Source organism: Cetorhinus maximus, chromosome 9 (assembly GCF_964194155.1).
Source record: "Cetorhinus maximus chromosome 9, sCetMax3.hap1.1, whole genome shotgun sequence".
NCBI lineage: Eukaryota > Metazoa > Chordata > Chondrichthyes > Lamniformes > Cetorhinidae > Cetorhinus > Cetorhinus maximus.
In genome coordinates, this window is record NC_135887.1 from 86,798,513 (window position 1) to 86,817,519 (window position 19,007).

At 42.5% G+C, this 19,007-nt stretch overlaps 1 protein-coding gene across 1 annotated transcript; it reads left to right on the forward strand.

Moving 5' to 3' along the window:
* Positions 1–1,259: 1,259 nt before the first annotated feature.
* Positions 1,260–18,503, forward strand: LOC144685069 (cytochrome c oxidase subunit 6A, mitochondrial-like). The gene is made up of 3 exons (XM_078549605.1): positions 1,260–1,272; positions 5,766–5,899; positions 18,423–18,503. Exons 1-3 carry the CDS (start codon positions 1,260–1,262, stop codon positions 18,501–18,503), a joined length of 228 nt encoding a protein of 75 aa, XP_078405731.1.
* The last annotated feature ends 504 nt before the right edge of the window (positions 18,504–19,007 follow it).

The following is a 19,007-nucleotide window of genomic DNA, read 5'->3' on the forward strand; positions in this document are numbered from 1 at the left end:
TGATGTCACTTTTTCAGTTTTGGCTTCAGTTACTCTGTGCCCCAAGGTCACCGCTCTGGTGCTCCTCCCTATGAGTCTGCTCCCTGGAGACAAGGCCGCGAGTCCCTGAGGTAAGCTAGATTTATAGTCAGTTAGGTTTTAGCTCGAGTTTGGTCAATAACGCTGTGTAATAAGTAGAAGGCCTTGCCCTTCAGCTGCAGACTACTGCTAAGAGAATATCTAGATTGTAAATTACTTTTAATTTTTTAAGCAAAGTATTCTAACACGTAAAAAAGTATGGTGGTTAATATAGTAAATGGAGGTTGTCTTCATAGTAATAGATTAAGTGAAAGGGTGAGAGTGACTACCCTTGACATCAAGGCAGCATTTGACCGAGTGTGGCATCAAGGAGCCGTAGCAAAACTGGGGTCAATGGGAATTGGGGGGGTAAACTCTCCACTGGCTGGAGTCATACCTAGCACAAAGGAACATGATTGTGGCTATTGGAGGTCAATCATCTCAGTTTCAGGACGTCACTGCAGGAGTTCTAGGCCCAACCATCTTCAGCTGCTTCATCAATGACCTTCCTTTCATCATAAGGTCAGAAGTGGGAATGTTCACTGATGATTGCACAATGTTTAGCACCGTTCGCTTTGAGATATCCTGAAGTTGTAAACGGTGCTAATTAAATGCAAGTTCTTTTTTTGATGTCTTGTAGCCTTACAATTCTTCAAGAACTCAGTGTTTCCCAACCGTCTTATGCATCTCCAAATCCTTTCACCCATCCTGATATCTGTGTCTTCAGCCACCTAAGCTCTGATATTCTGAATACCTCTTCACCTCTCTACCCCTCTTAGAACTTGGACCTTTAACCGAGCTATTAGTCGCTCCTTCTGATATATTCTCCTTTGGCTTGCTATCAGTTATTGTCTGATTCTGCTTCTGCAAAGCGTCTTGCGACATTTTTCTACATTAAAGCTGTTGAAGTGGTTGATTTTTGGTGGGTCTTGCCTGGTTCAACCAGCTGCTTATCATTTGCCATAATTATTAATTGCATTCAGTCTTGCATAAGAACTCTATCATAGCTCTTTCACTAAAATACTAACATTCAGCTTTTTTCATTACCTCAATTATGGACAGCTGCTGCTATCACCATAAGACTATTTATCGTGAGTTTTTAATATGCATCATTTTACATTATGTCTTTCTTCTAAGCACAGTGCTTCCTCTTGGTGTGGCTGTCTTCTCATTTTCATGCTCTGTCTAGGTGCTTGAGAATCATGGATGTCAAAGGTACTTGGCTACACTCTGAAAACATGAACCTGTGGAATCCGATGCTCTATTGAAGATCCTGTTGCAGGCTACATCTTCTTTGTTGGTACATAGGCAACCTGGTTCTGACTCCGATCAGACAGCTGAGGAAATTGACAAGAAGGCTTTAGGAAAAAGCTGCATTTCGAGAACATACCTTTACCCTGTGAACTATTTGCTCAACTTTTGTAACCTCCTTGCTCCATCGTCACTCAGCTCATCCTTAATCCACCATCTATTCAGTCTCTCCATCTAAGACTAAGCGGTCAGAAGCTACCTCACTCAGTTTTTCCCTGACCATAACCTTCTTAGTCATTTCCCTCAATGATTTTTATCATTTTCAATTTTAAACTTAAAATGAAATTAAGATAGTGAAAGATTTTTTATTGCTTTCTTCTCTTCTGTCTCAGCAGTGTAGGTAATTGGAATGCCAACAAAATAGGTGATAATGGAAGCTTAAAAGCAAAATACTGCGGATGCTGGAAATCCGAAACAAAAACAAAAACTGCTGGAAAAACTCAGCAGGTCTGACAGCATCTGTGGAGAGGAAGACAGAGTTAACGCTTCGAGTCCGTATGACCCCACTAGGGCCATCTGTCACTTGCTCATCCAGCTTTCTACCCTTAATGCCACCAATAGCACATCCTTTAGCTAATGTCAACACGCCTTTGACCTTTTGTTTATGACATCTTTGTCAATCTCTCCTTTGCCTCCTCCTATCACTGGCCCTCTATCCAGCTTCACTGTCCAACCCCCCTTAAACAGCTTATATTTCACCACATTTCTATTTCTCTTGAGTGATAATGGAAGCTTTCTGTTTTCTCTCCTCTGCTTAATGCGCATTCTGAAGTTCATTTAACATGTAACAAAAGCTGCAACAGATGAGTGATTAGTACAGTCTGTTAGCTTTTGTCACCAAAAGAAAATCAGCCTCTCTGTTTCAGAAAACATTAAAATAAACTTTATCCAAATAATCCTTTGAACTGGCTTCAAATAATTTTGAACAATAACCGAGCAGCAATTGTTAAAAGCTAATTAAATGGAGTTGGAAAATCAAATAAACACCACATTCTCAGACTGAACAATTTTCTTTCAGAGTAACAGGTCTGGGTTAAAGTATCAAGTCCAAACAAAGCTTCAGCTTAGTCAATTTTACCACTGGAATTCTGAGTATATGTTGATATAACAGATTTCAATGGCGTATCAGCCTATGTAAGAAATTGAGTACATTATGGATTATTAGCAGATTTCTCGTTGGGTTGCTTGTGATAAGACACAGACTGTTTCACAAAGACTGGAGCGGTATACTAAGAAAGCATTTGTTCAAAGAAAGTGAATTGTTCACATGGGTTGAAGTACCACTTTTCATGTTAAGTATAATTGAATAAAAGTTAATAGCAAATAGTCACTGACTTTAATTTAACAGCTTAGCTTACCATCCTTTAAAAAAAATCAAACTGTGTTTGCGAGTGCTTTCTGTTCATCTTTGTCACACTTGAAAATGCTTACCATCAAGTATTAGGAACCCATTCCCACTTGCAGTCCTGTTGTGACTGTATTAAAGCTATGTGATGCTGTATCAACTGCAGTGATGCGAATGTGAAGCATATTGGATGCTTGTTTCACTTGGTGTGCTAGAAATCAACCTTTATTTGCACATAAATTCAGTTGAGCACCATTTATTTTAAGATTTTTAGTAATTAAGGAAAACTGATGGAAAATTTTTACAGCAGAGAGCCTGGGTTATTTTTTTGTTGAAAAAATAAGTTAAGTTTACAAAGCAGGTTCTCAACTGCACTAACCTGAAGTGAAAGTATCTTGGTTTTGTATTTGTATGCTGAAAATAAACAGCAAGCATACAGTATAAAATTGACTCATGTCATGTTGCAATAAATTCCTTGCAAACATACAAATTAGGAGCAGGAGTAGGCCACTCGGCCCTTCAAGCCTGCTCCGCCATTCAATAAGGTCATGGCTGATCGGATTGTAACCTCAGCTCCCTGATAACCTTTCACCTCCTAGCTTATCAAGAATCTATCTACCTATGCCTTAAAAATATTCAAAGACTCTGCTTCCACCACCTTTTGAGGAAGAGAGTTGCGAAGACTCACGACCCTCAGAGAAAAAAGTTTCTCCTCATCCCTATCTTAAATGGGTGACCCCAAATTTTTAAACTGTGACTCCTAGTTCTAGATTCTCCCACAAAAGCGTACCTCTTTCCCACATCCACCCTTTCAAGACCCCTCAGGATCTTATATGTTTCAATCAAGCAACCTCTTAGTCTTCTAAACTCCAACAGATACAAGCCTAGCCTGTCCAACTTTTCCTCATAAGATAACCTGCCCGTTCTGGGTATTTGTCTAGTAAACCTTCCCTGAACTGCTTCCACGCATTTACATCCCTCCTTAAATTAGGAGACTAATACTATACATAGTACTCTAGATGTGGTCTTACTAATGCCCTGTATACTTTTGTATTCAATTCCCCTCAAAATAAACAATAACATTCCATTAACTTTACTAATTACTTGCTGTTACTGCATACTAACCTTCTGTAATTAATGCACTAGGACACCAGATCCCTCTGCATCTCAGAGCTCTGCAATCTCTCACCATTTAGATAAAATGCTGCTTTTTTATTCTTCCTGCCAAAATGGGCAATTTCACATTTTCCCAGATTTTTGCCCACTCACTTAACCCATCTATATCCCTTTGTAGCCTCCTTTTGTTCTCTTCACAACTTACTTTCCTTCCCAGAGAGTGGTGAGCCTGTGGAATTCGCTATCACAGAAAGTAGTTGAGGACAAAACATTGTATGTTTTCAAGGAGTTAGATGTAGTTCTTGGGGCGAAGGGATATGGGGAGAAAACGGGAGCTGGTTATTGAGTTGGATGATCAGCCATGATCATAATGAATGGTGGAACAGGCTCGAAGGGCCGAATGGCCGACTCCTGCTCCTATTTTCTATGTTTCTATTTTTGTGTCATCAGCAAATTTAGCAACCGTACCTTTGGTCCCTTCATCCAAGTCATTTAAATAAATTGTACAAAGTTGAGGCCCCAGCACTGATCCCTGTGGCACACCACTCATTACATCTTGCCAACCAGAAAATGCCCCATTTATGCCCACTCTCTGTTTCCTGTTAGCTAGCCAATCTTCTATCCATGCCAATATGTTACCCCCTACACCATGAATTTATATTTTCCACGATGACTTTTGATGTGTGCCTTATCAAATGCTTCCTGGAAATCTAAGTACAGTATATCCACCGGTTCTCCTTTATCCACAGCATATGTTACTTCTTCAAAGAACTCCAGTAAATTGGTTAAACATTATTTACGTTGCTCAAAACCATGTTGGCTCTGCCTGATTATTTTGAATTTTTCTAAGTGCCCTGCTATAATGTCTTTAATAATAGCTTCTAATATTTTTTATGTAAAAAGAGACATTTTTATTGAAACTTTTCATCTTGTACTCATCAGGACAATTCTCAAGAAAATATCAGTGTCAGGGGAAACAATATACTTATACTATATGAGAAGAGAGTGAAGGGGAGAGAAATTAGAGCAACAGATGAAGCTAGTTGTTTCACGCTGCTACTATGCAGTAGCAACACAAATGATATTTGTCACTTACAGGATGCTGCTGTCAAGCCAAAAAGATGTTCTACCTATCACACAAATGACTAATGTGGTGTATGAATTTCAGTGCCAGTGTGATGCTAAGTATGTAGGCTACACATCCCAAAGACTGGCTGATCGTTTCAAACAGCATGTCCCTTCTGCTGTTCGCAATGGGCAAGGTATTATTTGCAATGGGCAAGGTACGGACTGTACCCAGCCACCCGGTGCTTTTAAAATTCAAAACACAGTGTCCAACATTAGGCGTGATTCCGCGATTGGACAACATTTGCTAAATAATCCTCAGTGTGCTGACAACCAATTTATGATCTTCAGTCAGGCTTGCAGTGTGGCGCATTTAAGTGTACTGGAAGCTATATGTATTAATACACAGGGCCCTGTTCTTTGCAGACAGAAAGAATATGTACATACATTACGCCTGTTTCAGCTAAGCAAAATAAGTGACAGCCATTCGCTGGTTCATTCCCCAGGGCAATGTTTTGAACAGTCAGACTCAAACTGCCTGGTTTAAATTTCAAGCAATGCTTGGCAGTTAACTGTCAGTCACCACCAACTGGTGCATTCTCCATGGCAACACCTCTACCAATCAGAGTCCACTTGCCAACATATCAGCACTCTCCTCATTCAGTATAAATATTTTGATACCCCTGATATTGGTATTTTCTTGCAAATTGCCCTGATGAGTGCAAGACAAAAAGCTTTGACAAAAAAATCTCTTTTTCAGCAATACTCAAGTTCTGTACTACCTAATATTCTTTATATTTTAAATTCGAAATGCTTTTAGCTGTGTGGCCACTATTGCTGGGCTACATCTGATGGTTTCTTTGTTCTTCAGGTCGTTTGTGGAAATTACTGAGTTTTGTAGTTGCTTTACCAGGCGTTGCTGTCTGCATGCTGAATGCTGTTCTAAAGAATGCGCATGAACCTGCTGAATTTGTGCCATACGACCATCTCCGCATCCGCACCAAGGTATAAGACTAAGTGAATGATCTGTAAGAGATATTGCAGCAAACACTAAAAGAATATTCTAACTATAACCAAGTTTGACAAACACATAATAAAAGTACACCAGGGCTTTGCATTCTAGCAAAGAACTACTGGCGTTCATGGAATTATACTTCAGCAAGAATTAATGCCTTCAGAAGGAGAAAAAACTGATTGAATTATAAAACAAAAATCATGCTGGCACAACAAACTACAAGTGTTATACTCTATGCATTCTCCATGTCCACACCAACACAGATTGAAATCTGCTGTGACCATTCTTAGCAGCTGCATCCTTAAGTGCTGCCAGGATGTACCTAGCATTATAACAACAATTCACATTTGTACTGCATCTTTAATGTTGTCTATCCCAGAAGTGTTCACAGAAGCAGAAGCCAAGCAATAGTAGAAGAATTAGAAACTGAGACCAAAGCCATCATCAGAAATCTCAATTTAGAGTTTCACGGAATCATAGGTTAGTACAACACAGCCAATCGAGACTGCACCAGCTCTTTGAAGAGCAATCTACTTAGTCCCCACTTTGTCGCCACATCCTTGGAATTTTTTCCTCGTTCAAGTATTTATCCAAATCCTTTTTGACAGCTACATTTGAATCTGTATCTACACTACCCTATCAGGCAGTATATTCCAAATCCATACCATTCATTGTATAAAAATGTTTTTCTTCACATTGGCTCTTTTGCCAATCACCTTAAATCTGTGCCCTCTGGCTATTGACCCTTCAGCCATTGGAAACAGTTTCCCTTTATTTACTCTATCTAAGTTCTTTATGATTTTAAACAGCTCTATCAGATCTCCTCTTGACCTTCTCTAAGAACAACCCCAGTGTCTCCAGTCTATCCACCTAACAGTAATCCCTCACCCTTGGAACCAATCCAGTAAATCTCTTCTGTACCCTCTCTAAAGCCTTCACTCCCTTCCAAGAGTATAATGCCATGAATCTGACGCAATACTGCAGTTAGGGCGAAACTGGTGTTTTATATATTTTATGCGCTGCATAACTTCTGTGCAAAGCCTCTGCATAATCTCCGTGTCACTATTTATAAAGCCCAGGTTCCCTTCTGCTGTATTAACTTTGGTAATCTGTCCTGACATCTTCAAAGATCTGTACACAAATACTCCCAGGTTTATTTATTGCATCCTGTTTAAAATTGTATCATTTAGCTTCTGTTGCTTCTCTCATTCTTCCTGTCAAAATACATGGTCTCTCACTTTTTCTTCATTAAACTTCATCTGCTATGTATCTGCCAATTCCACTGCCTGTCTGGTGAAGTCGATTTGTTTGGCGGGGAAAGAGGTAGCAACAGAACATGGGAGAAGAGTTCCAGAGCGCAATGCCCAGATATTTGAAGGGTGTGTGACTAATGATGGTGAGATAAAGAATGTTTTTCAAATGGAAAGGAGAAGTATAGTTGGAAAAGTTGATTTGAAAAGTTTATAAAATTACAAAAGTGAGCAGCATAATCACCACTATGATCAATTAAAAGGTAGTAATTTCTGATGAGTAAAGCAGTACCCACAATAATATTTAGTAGCAGGAAATTTTGGCTCATCCAGACCTGGATGTCAGACAAGCAACCTGACAACACAGAGGGAGGGAGTCAGCATCATGGGCCATGAATCATGGTAGTTCGAGTCTGGAAATTTCCTGGCTCAGCGGACCTGCCTCGGGGACAAAATTCCCCAAATGGCGTGATTTTTGTTTGGGGGTGGTGGATGCAGGATAAATTCAGGCCTGTCACCCCTGGGCAGAGATCGGCGGCAGCCACAGGGACTGCCAAGTGTTGAGGTGGGCTGGTTAAAAGGCCCGCCTCAGTTCTCTGGGACTTCGTCCTAGTTGTGTTATTAAATATTAGGCCCTCTAGGCCTTGCCTCTTTCACCACCTCACCCCCTACCCACTTCCCATGCCTCATTCATTCCTCCCACTCACCCCCAATGGCCCTCATACACTGCATGACAACCCATGTTTTTCCACCCATCCCCAGTGGCCACTCATATCCTCCATGCCAGCCCATGCTGCTCCATCCTCCCCCAATGGCCCCTCATATAGGTGAGGCAGTGGCATATTGATAATGTCACTGGACTAGTAATCCTGATGCCCAGGCTAATGCTCAGTTCAAATTCCACCACAGCAGCAGGTGGAACTAAAAGACAGTCTCAATAAAGTTGGCCATCATATCGTTGATTTTCATAACCCATCTGGTTCACTAATGTCCTTTAGGGAAGGTAATCTGCTGTCCTTTCTCGCCTATATGTGACTCCAGACACACAGTAATGTGGTGGACTCTTAAGTGCTCTCTGAAATGGCTTAGCAAGCCACTCACTTATATCAAACCGCTACAGTCAAAAAGGAATGAAATTGGACGGATCACCCGGCGTTGACCTAAGCACAGAAGTTACATCAGCGCACCAAGCCTGTTGACCCTGCAAAGTGTGCCAAAATTAGGAGAGCTTTCCCACAAACTAGTCAAGCAACAGCCTGATATAGTTATATTCACCAAATCATACTATACAGATAATATCCCAGACATTAAAATCACTAATTCTTGTTATGTCCTGTCCCACTGACAGGACAGATGCACCAAAGGTGATGGCACAGTGGTATACGGGTGGGAGGGAGTTGCCCTGGGAGTCCTCAACTCCCCATGAGATGTCATGGCATCTAATCAAACATGGGCAAGGAAACTTTCTGCTGATTGCCACCTGCTGCACCTCCATGACTCAGCTGATGAATCAGTACTCCTCTGTGTTGAACATCAATTGGAAGAAGCGCTAAGGGTGGTACAAAATGTACCCTGCGAGGGAGACCTCAATGCCCGTCACCAAGAGTGGCTGGTAGCACCAGTACTGATACAACTGGCTGAGTCCTGAGGACATAGCTTCTAGACTGGGTCTGCAGCGGGTAGCGAAGGAACTAACAGGAGGGAAAAATCTACTTGCCCTCGTCCACCCCAGTCTGTCGCGGATGCATCTGTCCATGATGGTATTGAAAGGAGTGACCACCGCACAGTCCTTGTGGAGACGATGTTTCGTCTTCATATTGAGGAATGTCCTCCAAAGTGTTGTGTAGCACTACCACCATGCTAAATGTGATAGATTTTGAAAAGATCTAGCAACTCAAAACTCGTCATCCATGAGGCACTGTGGGCCATCAGCAGCAGCAGAATTGTATTCAGCCACAGCCTGTAACCTCATTGCCTGGGTATCCCCCACTCTACCACTGCATCAAGCCAGGGGATCAACCCTGGTTCAATGAAAAGTGCAGGTGGGCATGCCAGGAGAGACACCAGGCATACCTAAAAATGAGGTGGCTACACCACAGGACTGCTTGTATGCCAAACAGCAAAAGCAACATGAAATAAACAGAGGTAAGCGGTCCCACAACCAACAGATCAGATCTAAGCACTGCAGCCTTGCCACATTCAGTCATGAATGGTGGTGGACAAGTAAAAAACTAACTAGATGCGGAGGCTTCAGAAATATCCCAACCCTCACTGGCGGGGAGCCTAGCATATCAGTGAAAAAGACCAGGCTGAAGCATTTGCAACAACCTTCAGCCAGAAGTGCCAAGGTAGATGATCCCCAGCATCACAGAGGTCAGGCTTCTGCCAATTCGATTCACCCCATATGATATCAAGAAACGGCTGAAGGCGCTGGATACTGCAAAGGCACAACAACAGTCTGGCATTAGTACTGAAGACTTATGCTCCAGAACTAACCATGCCCCTAGCCAAGCTGTTCTAGTACAGCTACAACACTGGCATCTACCCAAACAATGTGGAAAATTGCCCAGGTATGTCCTGTCCACAAAAAGCAAGACAAATCCAACCCAGCAATTACCACCCCATCAGCCTACTCTCAATCATCAGTAAAGTGATGGAAGTGTTATCAAGCAGCACTTACTCCACAATAACCTGCTCACTGGGAATGAGTTTGGGTTCTACCAGGGCCACTCAACTCCTGAACTCATTACAACCTTGGTCCAAACATGGACAAAAGAGCTGAATTCAAGAGGTGAGGTGAGAGTGACTGACCTTGACTGCAAGGTAATATTTGACTGAGTGTGACATCAAGGAGCCCTGGCAAAAGTTATGTGAGTGGCAATCAGGGAAAAGTCTCCATGGGTTGGAGTCATACCTAGCACAAAGGAAGATGGTTTTGCTTGTTGGAAATCAGTTATCTCTGTTCTAGGACAACACTGCAGGAGTTCCTCAGGGTAGAGTCCTAAGCCCAACCATCTTCAGTTGCTTCCCTCCATCATAAGGTGAGGAGAAGGGGTGTTTGCTAGTGATTGTACAATGTTCAGTACCATTCATGACTCCTCGTACCAGCCTGTGTCCAGATGCAGCAAGACCTGGACAACATTCATGCTTGGTCTGGTAAGTGGCAAGTAACATTCACGCCTCATAAGTGCCAGGCAATGACCATCTGCAACAAGAGATAATCTGACCATCTCCCCTTGACAATGGCATTAACATAATTGAATCCCCCATTATAAACATCCTGGGGGGGTCACCATTGACCAGAAACAGAACTGGCCCACCATATAAATACTGTGGCTTCAAGATCAGACAAGAGACTGGTAATTCTGTGGTGAATAACTTGCCTCCTGGCTTCCCAAAGCTTGTCCACCATCTACAAGACACAAGTCAGGAGCGTGATGGAATACTCTGCACTTGCCTGGATGAATGCTGCTGCAACAACACTCAGGAAGCTCGACATCATCCAGGACAAAGCAGTACACTTTATTGGCATCCATCCACCACCTTAATCACTCCCTCCACTACTGACGCACAGTGGCAGCAATAAGTACCATCTACAAGATGCACTGCAGCAACTCGCCAAAGCTCCTTCGACAGCACCTTCAAAACCCACGACCTCTACCAACTAGAAGGACAAAGGCAGCAGAACCATGGGAACACCACCGCCTGCAAGTTCCTATCCAAGCCACACAATCCTGACTTGGAACTATATTGCCGTTCTTTCACTGTCGCCAGGTCAAAATACAAGAGCACAAGAATTAGGAGTAGGCCAGTCAGCTCCTCGAGCCTTTCAATAAGATCATGGTTGTGGACTGAATTCCACTTCCCTGTCTGTCCCCCTCTCCCCCCCCACCTCCCCCATAACCTTTACTCCTTTGTTGGTCAAAAATCTGACTCAGCTTTGAATATAACCAATAACCCAGCCGCACCGCTCTCTGGGGAAGAGAATTCCACAGTCTAATGACCCTCTGGGAATTTCTCTCAGAGTAAGAGAGACAACTATGCCTGCATGCAATGTAGACTGAGAGCAAAGTCGGGAATTTAGTTCACGTGGGAATTACTGTGCAGAGGGGGAAAGAGATGCTCCTTTCTCAAATCTTTTTCAACCTCAAGAAGTGACAAGCTGCATACCAGAAATAGCCTAGTGACATGCTAGAGGTAACCTAGATACAGTGGTAAAAGTTTGAAGAGTTGGGGTTGGGGTCTGTGGGTTGAGCATTCTAAAGAAAATTAAGTGTGACATAACAGGAAAGAAGGCACGTGATTGGTTGGTGAGCATTTCCCCTTTTTTTCCTCATCTAAACTAAGGAATTTTAATCCGGGTATGTATAACATTAATGAAATAATAAGAATATAAGCACAAGCAGGACCAGAAGCCTTAATTAAAATTTAATTAAGAAAATTAATTAGTTCATTAAAGCGCAATAGGGATGGCAGGGCAGGTGATGTGTTGCAGTTGTAGTATGTGGGGACTGGTGGACGTATTGTGATTTGCAGCAAACACGTTTGCATTTACTGTCTGCGGATTGAGGAACTACAGCTCAGAGTTAATGAGCTGGAGGCTGAGCTTTGGGTGCTATGATGCATTGGGGAAGGGGAAAGTTAACTGAACACTTTGTTGCAGAAGGCAGTCAGACTCCTTCGGCTAGGGTCTTTTGATTTGATCCGTGGTCAGGTTCAGGGGGGGTGTAACTATGTATGAGGCAGGTGTGGGGATCAAGAAGATAGCAGTGGAGGAGCCTCAGCTCTTGCAATTGTCCAACAGGTTCGAGGGACGAGAGTGGGGGCTACAGATTGCATGAGTGAATTGACCATGGCACAGTGGTGCAGGAAGCCATTCAGGTGGGGGGAGTAAATAGAAATGTAAAACAAAAACAGAAACAGAAATACCTGGAAAAACTCAGCAGGTCTGGCAGCATCGGCGGAGAAGAGCACAGTTGACGTTTCAAGTCCTCATGACCCTTCAACAGAACTAAGTAAAAATAGGAATGGGGTGAAATATAAGCTGGTTTGTGGGGAGGGGGGTTGTTGGGACAAGGAGCCAGTAATAGGTGGAGATAACCAAAAGATGTCACAGACAAAAGGTCAAAGAGGTGTTGAAGGTGGTGATATTATCTAAAGGAATGTGCTAATTAAGGGTAGAAAGCAGGACAAACAAGGTACAGATAGCTCTAGTGGGGGTGGGGTGGGGTGAAGGAATACTAAAAAGGCTAAAAGGTAGAGATAAAACAATGGGTGGAAATACATTTAAAAATAATGGAAATAGGTGGGAAAAGAAAAATCTATATAAATTATTGGAAAAAACAAAAAGGATGGAGAAGAAACGAAAAGGGGGTGGGGATGGAGGAGAGAGTTCATGATCTAAAATTGTTGAACTCAATATTCAGTCTGGAAGGCTGTGAAGTGCCTAGTCGGAAGATGAGGTGCTGTTCCTCCAGTTTGTGTTGAGCTTCACTGGAACAATGCAGCAAGCCAAGGACAGACATTTGGGCATGAGAGCAGGGTGGAGTGTTGAAATGGCAAGCGACAGGGAGGTCTTGATAATGCTTGCGGACAGACCGATGGTGTTCTGCAAAGCGGTCACCCAGTCTGCGTTTGGTCTCTCCAATGTAGAGGAGACCGCATTGGGAGCAACGAATGCAGTAGACTAAATTGAGGGAAGTGCAAGTGAAATGATGCTTCATTTGAAAGGAGTGTTTGGGCCCTTGGACGGTGAGGAGAGAGGAAGTGAAGGGGCAGGTGTTGCATTTTCTGCGGTTGCATGGGAAGGTGCCGTGGGAGGGGGTTGAGGAGTAGGGGGTGATGGAGGAGTGAACCAGGGTGTCCTGGAGGGAACGATCCCTACGGAATGCCGCCAGGGGGGGTGAAGGGAAGATGTGTTTGGTGGTGGCATCATGCTGGAGTTGGCGGAAATGGCGGAGGATGATCCTTTGAATGCGGAGGCTGGTGGGGTGATAAGTGAGGACAAGGGGGACCCTATCATGTTTCTGGGAGGGAAGAGAAGGCGTGAGGGCGGATGCGCGGGAGATGGGCTGGACACGGTTGAGGGCCCTGTCAACGACCGTGGGTGGAAAACCTCGGTTAAGGAAGAAGGAGGACATGTCAGAGGAACTGTTTTTGAAAGTGGCATCATCAGAACAGATGCGACGGAGGCGAAGGAACTGAGAGAATGGGATGGAGTCCTTACAGGAAGCGGGGTGTGAGGAGCTGTAGTCGAGGTAGCTGTGGGAGTCGGTAGGCGTGTAATGGATATTGGTGGACAGTCTATCACCAGAAATTGAGACAGAGAGGTCAAGGAAGGGAAGGGAAGTGTCAGAGATGGACCATGTGAAAATGATGGAGGGGTGGAAATTGGAAGCAAAATTAATAAGTTTTTCACGCTTGGACAAACATCGAGGATCATGGTCAGTTATCCCTGAGCTCCGCTTTCACCTGAGTCACTCCCCTTGGTTGTGGTTTCCTGGAGTTAAGTCACAACGTGGTTGAAGAGTCATACGGAATCGAAACGTTAACTGTATTCCTCTCCGCAGATGCTGTCAGACCTGCTGAGTTTTTCCAATAGAAATGTAGTTGTAGTAGGGGACAGTATAGTCAGGGGGATAGACACGGTTCTCTGCAACTGAGAGCGAATCCAGAAGGCTTTGTTGCCTCCAAATCCAAAACAAAAACAAAAATAAAAATACCTGGAAAAACTCAGCAGGTCTGACAGCATCTGCGGAGAGGAATACAGTTAACGTTTCGAGTCCGTATGACTCTTCAACCACATTGTGACTTAACTCCAGGAAACCACAACAAAGGGGAGTGACTCAGGTGAAAGCGGAGCTCAGGGATAACTGACCATGATCCTCGATGTTTGACCAAGCGTGAATGTTCATCACATAGATACTGATGAAACTAGGTAGCCAATCACATAGTTAGTGGTCCGAAGACCTACGCTGAATTACATCATATGAAAGTGCGTTACTTTTATTAATTACTTACATTAACAAAGGAAAAGCTGTTACAGTTAATGTAATTATAATTAACTTCATGCAACCACCACCCAAATAACTAATCAAGGTAATCCTGCCAGTACCAGGTTTCGGGACATCTGCTCGGGGCTGCAGAGGGACTTGCAGTGGGAGGAGGAGGATCCAGTTGCCGTGGTTCACGTGGGTACCAACGACGTAGATGGGACCAGGAAAGAAGTTCTGCCTTAGGGATTATGAGTAGTTAGGGGTTAAATTAAAAAACAGATCTATATAGGTAATAATCTCTTGGTTATGTAAGAGAAAAACGTAATCAATCCACAGCACAGCAGGTTACCAGAGGAAAAGGCCACACTTTAATTTAGCACTTTATATATACAATGATCATTGGGAGCAGGTCCAGAAAGATCTGCTCGCCAATCTGTAGTTAGAAACAACCAATTGTACGAGACGACTTCAGAGTAGCAACAATCATGTAACAATCGGTCAGTTACATATTGTTGAAGGTAATCACATTTCACAATGGTAAAAACAAAAAACTGCGGATGCTGGAAATTCAAAACAAAAACAGAAATACCTGGAAAAACTCAGCAGGTCTGGCAGCATCGGCGGAGAAGAACAAAGTTGACGTTTCGAGTCCTCATGATCTGTTGAAGGGTCATCAGGACTCGAAACGTCAACTTTGTTCTTCTCCGCCGATACATTTCACAATGGGTTAAGTACTTGACAAGTTTAAGCAATTACATCAAGTACAAGACAGACAGTTTTACAAAGACACACTATTTTACAAAGACATGTTGTTTTACAAAGACATGTTACCTCCAATTAGACCACAAACAACAGTCTTAGACTAGGGAAATTATCATTGTTGAAGGTAATCAGATTTCACAATGGGTTAAGTACTTGACAAGTTTAAGAAATTACATCAATTACATCAATTACATCAAAACAGACAGTTTTCCAAAGACATGTTACATGTGGTCCAATTAGACCACAATCAACAGTCTACAAGACATAGATTCGGAAAGTTACAAAAAACAAAACGGCAATTAAAAAAAACAAACTGGCCACCATACTTATACAACTAATCGTGCACAAAGTTCATTTGATTTTGGCAATAAACCAAGAATACTTTCTTGGTTTTCACACAAATCTTACAATTAGTGACAGAGAGAAACACTTCATTGTTCAATTCAACCTTTACCTGCTCGTACATAAGGTACAAGTTAAACACTTTCAGGATGTTAATATTTATGACTTGCTCCTGTTTGTCTGCTGTTGGGTAGAGGTAGGCTGTGAGACAATCTGGCTATTTTCTTAGCTTATTTCCTTATTTCTTATCCATCAATATTTTCTTTCTCAGTTACTACCTCAACCACGAGCAAATTGACAAATAAGATTGGATAGTTAGATGTGTGGCTAAAAGATTGTTGAGGAGAAATGGGTTTCAATTCATGGGGCTCTGGCCCATGAATTACTCCCTGTTCTTTTTTAGCTAACCTAAACCTTAGTATACTATGATCACCGTTCCCTAAAGGCTCCCCTGATGACTCCTTGATCCACTTTACCAACCTCACTCACCAGAATCAGATCCAGCAAGGTCTCCTCCCTTGTTAGGTCAGAAATATGCTGATGAAGAAGATTCTCCTGAGTATACTTTAGAAACTCCTTCTCTGCCATTTACACGATTACTATCCCAATTTCTATAGGATAATGAAAATCCCTCATTATCGCTATTCTATACTTTTTGCACCTCTCTGTAATTTCCCTGAAAATTTGCTCCTCCAAATCTTTCTCACTGGTTGGTGGGCTATAAAATACACGCAGTAGTTTGATGGTATCTCTATTGTTCCCTTGATCTCTCCAGGGCATCCTCTCTCTCCAGCACCATAATATTCTCCTTAATCAATACTTCGTTCCCTTCTTTCCTGAACAACTTGTATTTAGGAATATTTAGAACCCAGTCCTGCCCTTTTTTGAGCCAGATCTACGTTATTGCCTCAACATCGCATTCCCATGTGACTGTCTGCACCTACAGCTCACCAGTTTATTTACCACACTTTGTGTGTTTTCTTATATGCATTGGACTTTGTTGCATTCCCTCTTAGTCTGACTGCACCTAAAATTGTACAGTTTCTTACTGTAGTGCCATAAGTTTCTCCCAATCGTTTGTGCACCTTGCCTCTCCCTCCTGATTCCCATCCTCCTGCCAAGTTAGTTTGAGCCCTCCCCAACAGCACTAGCAGACCGCCCCATGAAAACTTGTTCCGGCTCTGCTGTGGTGCAATCTGTCTGGCCTGTACAGTCCCCCTTCTCCAAACTAGTCCCAATGTCCCAGGAATCTATAGACTTCCTTCCTGAACACTCTGCCCAGCCTGCTCTATTCTCCTATTTCTATGCTCACTATTGGTGGCACCAGGAGCAATCTGGAGATTACTACATTTGAGGTCCTGCTTGCTACCCTCCTTTCTGGTTGCCTAAAATCTTCCTTCAGAACCTCATCTCTCTCTTTCCCTATGTCATTGGTACTGATAAAAACCTTGACTTCAGCCTCTGCCCTCAGTATGCTCTATAACCACCCAGTAACATCCTTGGCCCTGGAGGCAACATCCAATCCAGGAATCACGTCTGCGTGATCTATAAGTGTGCTTTTTACTTCTTAATAGGAAATCTCCAGACTCCATCTAATTGGGCTCAGAAAATCTGAAAAGATGGTTTTTGAAATGTATCCTTGTGCCTGAGCCAAGAGTTGTTTTTATCTGTACCATCTGCCATTCCATGTTATTTCAAACAGGTATCTGGACTGTTAATCTACATCCTATAGATGAAATGGCATCTGGTTTAGTAAACAGTACCTATTGAATGCGAGATATGTATCCAATTGCACGTTACAAAACCCTTTTACTATAAATTAAATTAAAGAAAGAAATCTGTCAGGTGGTTCATAAGGAATGTGGATTCTACCCCCACAAAGAGAAACTAAACTGAAAGTAAAACAAATTTAAAGTAACATGCCACATTTTAGGTCATTTGCCACATCTGTCACTATACCTCAGACTCACTCCAATGTAATACTGAGAGATTAGTGGTGCAATCCTTTGATTGAGATGTTAAAACTCAGCTCTTATGTGCTGAGTGAGGTGGTTTATGTCATTATTAAATGCCACCATTCAGAGAAAAGATGAACTGGCTATTTCACAGTTGTTCATGTGATTTTGTTTGCTGCATATCAGCCGCCTTGTTTGTCTATGTGACAACAGTCATATAATTTATAACATATGAAGCACTTTGGGATATGTGTGAGAAATATAAGGGCCAGCATAACTGCAAGTCTCTCTTAAGTTAATGTGACATTTTTTTTCATTTCCGACAACACCTCTAGCTGAAATAGCTAACTTAATGCCAATGAGTAGAGATATGGGGCAGAAATTTTCGCTCAGTGGGTGGACACTCCAGCACGCGCGATAGTTTGGTCAGCAAGTGTGTGCTGGAGTGGGCAGTGCACCTGCCAACAATTAAAAGGCCTGTTAAGGCCATTAAATAATCAACTAAGGTAAATTTTTCACTGCCTGTCCAACCTAACGGTTGGCGGGCAGGCGAAAAGGCCAAGCAGCCTTTTAATTTTTTTGGAAACCTCATCCACAGGCGGGATGAGGTTTCCAAAATCAAATAGAAATAAAATTAAAGTTTTGCAATTGAATTAATAACATGTCCCCGCTCATGTGACAGAGTCACATGAGTGGGGACATGTTTTATTACATTTTTATTTTCTTTATTATTTTTTGTTGTATCTCTTCATCTCCCTGAGGCAGCTGTGTGCCTCAGGGAGATTATGCAGCACTCACTTGCACACATGCGCGAAATTCCCGCTCGGCCCGTTCACCCTCTTTCACCCCCCCCCCCCCCACACACACACACACACACACACACACACACACACACAGCGCTCAGCTCTGCCGCTCTTGTTTCATGCTGGTGGGCCTTAATTGGCCAACCAGCATGAAATCGCAGTGCAGTGCCAATCGCTGTTGGCTTCCCGACTGCCCCCGCTGAGCCTGCCTGCCAAGGGCAAAATTCTGCCCATGATGCATTTAGAATCAGTGAGTGGAGATTAAGGGAAGTTTTATGTGCTGTCCCAAACTTGTTTCACACAGGGTCCATGCAGCTTGCAGATAAATGAGAATATTTCAGCAGTAGTTTTGGATTATTTTACTTCCACACAGTAGTACAGATGAAATTTTGTTTCTCTTTTACAGCCTTTTCCTTGGGGCGATGGGAATCATACACTTTTCCACAACTCGCACGTCAACCCATTACCCACTGGCTATGAGAAATAAAGTATTAAGTTCATTGGTGGGATTTCCAGCCCCACGAGGCATTTATCATTATCGTGCAAAATTCATATTCATTGTTAATCCACATGTAGTATTAAAAATATACAATAAAAGGCTTTACGTGACGATAAACACTCAGTATTGAGCTGTCTCTGTAATTTTTGGGAAAAGTATTTTCTTGAACAGAAAGCAAAATTTCACATTAAGTTCAGTCATCATGCAACTCGGTTGGATAACATTTCAGAATGAGGGTTCGGTAGGAAAAGCCCACAACCCTGCATTTACTTTGATTCATAAATTCAAAATGTCAATAATAATGTAATCATAATATCTATGCAGCCACATAATAAACAATATACAGAAATGACCTTGCACCATGAGTTATGGTTATGCGGCAATGATTCTGTGTCACATATTAGTTACACAATAATGTACCTGGACCTTGTATTGAGATAGATAGTGATCTTATGTCATGTATTGAGGTGTACATAATAATGACCCATACTT

Bases quoted from the DNA above. Each gene is read 5' to 3' on its own strand.
- LOC144685069 (XM_078549605.1), top strand. The intron at 5,900-18,422 runs GTATAAGACTAA...TCTCTTTTACAG, and splicing joins ATCTCCGCATCCGCACCAAG to CCTTTTCCTTGGGGCGATGG.